General features: G+C 40.7%; 1 protein-coding gene across 8 annotated transcripts in view; it reads left to right on the forward strand.

The window, feature by feature from the left end:
• LOC138595935 (microtubule-associated protein 4) overlaps positions 1 to 5,809 on the forward strand; it is a 128,530-nt gene extending 122,721 nt beyond the window's left edge. For 4 of the 8 annotated variants that reach the window (XM_069667456.1, XM_069667459.1, XM_069667460.1 and 1 more), the window contains 3 exons: positions 63 to 175; positions 5,051 to 5,243; positions 5,533 to 5,599. In XM_069667456.1, the coding sequence (XP_069523557.1) occupies positions 63 to 175; positions 5,051 to 5,243; positions 5,533 to 5,540 (314 nt within the window). In that variant the 3' untranslated portion in view covers positions 5,541 to 5,599. Of the gene's footprint in view, positions 1 to 62; positions 176 to 5,050; positions 5,244 to 5,532; positions 5,600 to 5,691 lie in introns of those variants that run through there. The other 4 variants (XM_069667457.1, XM_069667461.1, XM_069667463.1 and 1 more) reach the window with 4 other exon arrangements.
• Positions 5,810 to 6,150: the final 341 nt, after the last annotated feature.

Below are 6,150 nucleotides of genomic sequence, written 5' to 3' on the forward strand. Positions count from 1 at the left end.
AATATGTGATTTCATACGTGGATGTGTTTGATCATCAGACTGTTTGTCCCTGTATTCTGCAGGCGGTGGAGACGTGAAGATCGAATCCCACAAAGTGAGCTTCAGGGAAAAGGCTCACTCCAAAGTGGGCTCCATGGACAATGTGAGCCACTTACCTGGTGGAGGAAACATCAAGGTGAGACTTCCACACGTGAAAACACCTTTTAGGTTGTTTTAACAGTCATGATAATTTAAAGCGGCTTAGATAAGGAGATGAAGATCTGTTTAACATGTGTGTAGTCTTCTATGAGCCAGCCAATCACAGTGAAGATGAATCAAGTCAAACAGGTTATTAGCAAATTATATTTCACATACTTTTCATTCTAGTTTTTACACATTGTAAAATGTTGCATAGTTGTGTCCAGTGCTAATTGCAGTTTATTATACTACTTGCAGCTGCTTGTTTGAGTTACAATGGAAAGTGTGTGCATTCAGGATGAACCATATGGATTAGGGCTGGGCGATAAGGCCAAAATCCTATAACACGATCTATGATTTTTCATATCTCGATAATGATATATATCACGATATATCATGTTTTCTGGTAATTTAACAAATAATATGTCTATATGAAAGAAACCATTGTAAAGCCTTTTTTTGGATAATCCTGTGTGAATTGAATATTTAATACTTAACATTAGTACAAATAAAAAGTACTCAGTTTACGTTTTCCTTTTCTGCACATTAATGTCCATGTTAAAAAACAGCGCCTCCCTCTTTGGTTCGCTCCAGGTTCACTCCCACGTGCAAGGATGAGAACGTAAAGCAATGTCAAAATTACCTTAAAAATTGCCGTAAAGCAGTTCGGCCGCTGTTTTTGTGACATCACGATAGAGACGATATAGAAAAACATACGATAGACGATTTTATTTTGTTTTAACAACATATATTGTCATATTGCCCAGCCCTAATATAGATTGTTGAGGAACAAGAGATTCAGCTTGTAAATGAGTGTGTGTTATGGATCTGAAGTCCGAGCATGCTCTGCATGACACATCATCAGAATACCACTTTGTACTGATACAGATAATATCAGTATCATATCAGGCGATACAAGAGTACACACGAGACTCATTATAACTTGCAAAACATGCATTTGAGCCAATGTGTCCGGATGAAAGTAGTCTTGTATGGTTTTATTTTCTGTACTTACAATAAGTCAAGTTTCAGTTATGGGTCCACTTATATGATACATCCTTTAATGACTTGTTGTATGTTGCTGAAATTCTACGTCATTATTGGCCAGAAAGAGACCCAATGTTCCACTCTTTGACCACAGCCCTATAACCCCTGTTCCTTCCTGAGTAAAGTAATGGCTCAAGTCTCTGGAGAGCAATGTCAGATCCCTTAAACTTAATGTAGAATCAGAAGTATTTCTCTGTAACAATAAACATTCATGACTAAATAAGCTAGGGATGCACGATATTGGATTTCATGCTGATATTTTCCAACCCTTTTTGCCAATTTTGATACCAATATATTAGGCACATGTTTTTTTCCACCTAATTGCAGAGAACATCAAGTCTCTCCTGTAGTGGAATTGATATCATGCCTACTCTTATTGTAGTGGTCCACTGGCAGATGCAGAAATAATAATATTCATACAACTTAGACAGGCTTGGATGGTGAGATTTGGTCCCCCCTCGCACAGCCGATGCTGAGCAACCCTTGCAAATAGCAACTTTTCTGTCTGTTTCAGAAACTTTGACAAACCGCCATACATAGTGTTGTAGCATTATGTCAAGCTTTTTTTAGAGAATCATTGAGCATTTAGGCATAAATAAAGTTTTATCGGTGGAAAATATCAGCAGAAAAATGACATCATTTGTAAGCCATAATCTGCAGATACCAATAACGCGCTGATAATATCATGCATCCCTAAAATAAGCTAATAATTGCTGCACCAAACATTTCACCAAGGACAAGCTCTTTCCTTTCTCAGAAAGTCTGGAGTGTCTTTGTGATAACTTCCCTTTAATGTTGAGCCTTGATGGACTGGCTATTAGGAGAAGGTTGTCTGAAGGACACTGCTGCTGTCTAAGTTCCTTCATTTCCTTTGTGTCTGCATGTTAACAAATGAAAATGTGTCATGGAGGTGTTTGTGTTCCAGGAGAAAATAGTTTTCATTCTTGTCTCTTTCCACCTCTGTGTTCATAATGACATTTAAAAAGATGTTTGGCTTCAAGCTCCAATCACTGTCGATGATGACAGCCTTTCATATAAACCATCTGAAGCAATCTGAAACATCTCAAACCCTCCACACGTGCAGATGGCTCCATCTCTCCTGACCTTTTTATCCGCCTGTTGTGAAATTGTGTGAATGCTTTCCTGCAGGACGTGACTCGGCGTAGCTCTGTCGAACACATGCTGTTACAAAAGACCTACGATTTTTATAGATGTATAAAATACAAAAATATGTTACATTTTAAGGAGGATTTAAGCTACTTAATCATGCAGTGTGGGACGGGCTTGTAAGCTTATTGAAAGTGATGACATTTTGATCAAATTGATCAGAAATGATGTCCCCTGTCCCCTCAGCCTATGGCAGCCCATCTGTGTTTCACGATCGCTGCATGATCTCATCCTTCACTCACATCCTCATCTTCATACACTGTTTTGCACGCTCAGTTGTCACCCACACCCTGCAGCCTTGTGAGGATGTATGATAATAAGGACGGCTAAAAATAGCATTGATAAAAATAATCTGAGACAGACCTTTTTGATAACTGAGGTCTATTTTTGAATACTTGCAGAGCTTTGAAACATCTCTTTTATTCCAACAACAGAAACATAGAACTTTTGCTTCTCTCACTTTATGTTGTTGGAAAGATAGTGTACCATGCATGCAATATCTTTTTATTCTGTAACTGTGTAGGCTGAATTCCCCACAATTAGTGTCATGCTGTGTCACCGCTGACGTCCCAACTGATGGCTGTCCTCTTATCTATATATAGCAGTTGTGTTTTTTTGCTTTTCACCAGGAAAGGTTGGAAATATTAAATTAGTTTTCTTACTGTAACAATTCTAACAAATTCCCAAAGCCTCATATGACTTACATCTTTTTAAAAACACATGAATGAGCTAATTAGCTGCACTGGGTGACATGTTCCTTCATTACCACGAACACACTTTGTAGTTTATTATCACGCAGTAACATACACCATCATGCTGCCTCAAATACTCACTAGAGCGCCAAATGTGGATTAATGTGCTGCTGAAAATAGGATCCAACAAAAACACTATTTTCCCGCTCTTTGATTAACGTTTGATGAAAACAAAAGTGACCAGCTGTTTTTAGAAATGACTGAGCCTTTTTTAAAACAGGAAAATATGACCCATTTCTGAGCAGTCTGGTGGATCCTTACTCCAATTGGCTTTGCAGTGAGCGGCTCAGATGGATTTAGGGAAGTGGAAATTACAAAGAGAGGGACTTACAAAATTCTGGATGGGGACTTTTTATGGATGACATTCAGAATGATAAATAATATCACCAACCCTGTCCTTTAATGTTTTCATTGAATCAATATAGATGTTAAAGTTGTTTTTTTTTAATCACATTTATGTCGTGCACAAGTATCTGGCCCAACAATGACAAGAAAATCATTCCACATGTATTCCAAATGAGTTTTTTAGAGTTGGCCTTTCCTATAAACACAATGTTGGATTCCATCGGCTGTAGCCTGACGACGATATAGCCTCTGGGGACAACGGTGAACATGCCGGGGCATGTAGCCGGTGATTAGCGATGAATGACCTGCTGCATTGTTCACAGAAAGAAAGAAAAGAAAGAAACAGTTTTAATGTGATTAACTTTAATTAATGGGTCTTACTTTTGCCGAAATTTCAACATTTTTACTTTTAAAATGCTCGTTTGTTAAACCGAGGTCAGATCGATCATTTCCGATGCATTCAGGAAATGTGTATGCTGAACGGCTTTCGTGACACTGCGTCAAGGGAATTTATCTCAAGTTGAGTTTTGATCTAGAACGAATTGTTAGCTGTTGGCATGCAGATGTCTGTTTATGGAGATTAATGAGAAGCTAAATCATTGTCAGATAGCCGCTGATTGGAGCCTGGATGTCATTACGGCGCATTATGTTCCGCCTGACAATATTACTTGGACTACAAGTGTAGTACAAATGGAAACCAGAACTTGCCATACCGGAGATCTGCCTCGCTGCCTACAGATTCTACATTTCTATGTAGAATCTGTAAACAGAGATTACTGAAAAACATAACAAAAATGTTGACGACTCATCTTCAACGAGGGGCATTACCAATTTTGTGTTCAATTAAACACTTTTTTGAAATGTAATGTGCCTCCCCTACGACAAACGGGGCCTTCGAGCTAGCTGACAGCTGTGGGGCGACACTGTGTTTGTGTTTGAATGTACTCACAATTAGTGCTACTAGCGTCGGTGACAAGTCTCCCCTTAGCTAATGTAACGCAAGAATGCTAACCCAGGTAGTGCTTTGCTAGCTTTTTCATGGGGTCATAAAGCCTGCCAGATAATACTACTGATCGAAGTTGATTTAATGAAGTGAGTACAAGTGATAAGAGGTATTTAGTTTGTCATACTCTGTTTAATGTATACAACCATTCATGCCTCTGTGATTGTGTATTTACCTGGCTTCTCCTGAGCTCTGTCATTTTACATGTTTTTCCAACAGGATGTTTTTTTTGCACAAGAAATTTCACCTCGACACACTTTTCATCTGCTTTTTTGATACGATGTGCTTCAATGTACTATTTATTTTCTATCATGGCTTTCATTGGACATGTTCAGTTTGAATGTTATGTACTTTTTTTTATTCCATCTCCTTCCACCTTAGTCTGGCTCCAGATCTTATAATGTTTTTATACAAGACATCTGCATTACCAGATTTTTACAATTGCATAACTATGAGTAAACTAACTAAGTTAACTTTAGACAACAAATGTTGTTATACAAGATTTGGAGCCAGGTTGTACCATCCCCACCAATTGACATGCCCTGCTATGTGTTTCTAGGCTGAGGGGGCCCAGGAGACAACAGAGGGGAATGAGACCCCCCTGAGTGCCACCGCAGCCCCGACCCCCGGCTCCGAGCCAGGGCAGGCAGGGGGCGCTGCTGCCCATGAGAATGGGCTGAACCAGGGGGCTCCCTGTGATAGTGAGGGCCTCCGGGAGCCCCAGGCTCTGGAGTCAGGCATCCCAGAGACAAGTAAGTATATGTGTGGGTGCAAGTCTCACCTGCTGTCTGTTCAGGGTTTCACGTAGCAAACATGGAAGGAGGAGACACATCCTGTTTCCAGAAAGCATCTGAAACATAGCAGTATAATAAATGTGTCTAAAAGTGTGTGAGTTTTTTTCTCCTTATCTGAGCTCAAATTGCTCGTCCTGAAGTCTTTGTGACTGCTGAGTCTATATATGTGTTTGTGCTGTAATTATCATGATGTCTGCAGTCCAAAGCTCCTGATCACACCGTCATCTTTTGACTTCTTATCTTGCAGGCATCTAATTCTGCTATCCCTCTGCCCTCCTCATTTCAACCCCCCTCAACAAAACCTCCTCCCCCCTCCCTTCCTTCTCCTTTGTATTTTTTTTTCTTTCTCCCTTACTACCCCTCCCCTCTTGCTCGCCTTTTTTTCTTTCCGACCTTTGTGCTGCAGATTGAGTCTTTCAAGCTCAACTTCCGCGAGAATGCTCGCTCTCGCACGGACCACGGCGCCGACATCGTCACCTGGCCGGCCCCCCAGGACAGTCCCCACCCACATGGTTCCTCCTATTCTCTACACCAAAACCACCACAACTACCACCCGACTCCTTGCAGTGTCTCCCTCATTGAATCGTTGGCATCCGCAGGTTCCGTCAGCGCCCCCTCTGCCCCCTCCTTGCTTCATCTTCAGGAGGAGGTCCAGGGGGACATCAGCAGCTCCTTACAGGGATCTTAACCTTTTCTTGCCCTAATCAAGCTCTGAAAACCCCTATCATCTTAAATCTGTCTTTGCAAATGTTTGAATCCTCCGGTAGTTCTATTCAAGTGTCATGTTATCACACCTCTTCTCTCACATCTGAGCTTATTGTCATGCAACATCACCCTCATCGCTGCCTTCCCTCCCCTCCTATAT

This window comes from Semicossyphus pulcher, unplaced genomic scaffold (assembly GCF_022749685.1).
Source record: "Semicossyphus pulcher isolate SPU_LCO1_2020_fin unplaced genomic scaffold, fSemPul1.0.p SCAF_18, whole genome shotgun sequence".
Lineage (NCBI taxonomy): Eukaryota > Metazoa > Chordata > Actinopteri > Labriformes > Labridae > Semicossyphus > Semicossyphus pulcher.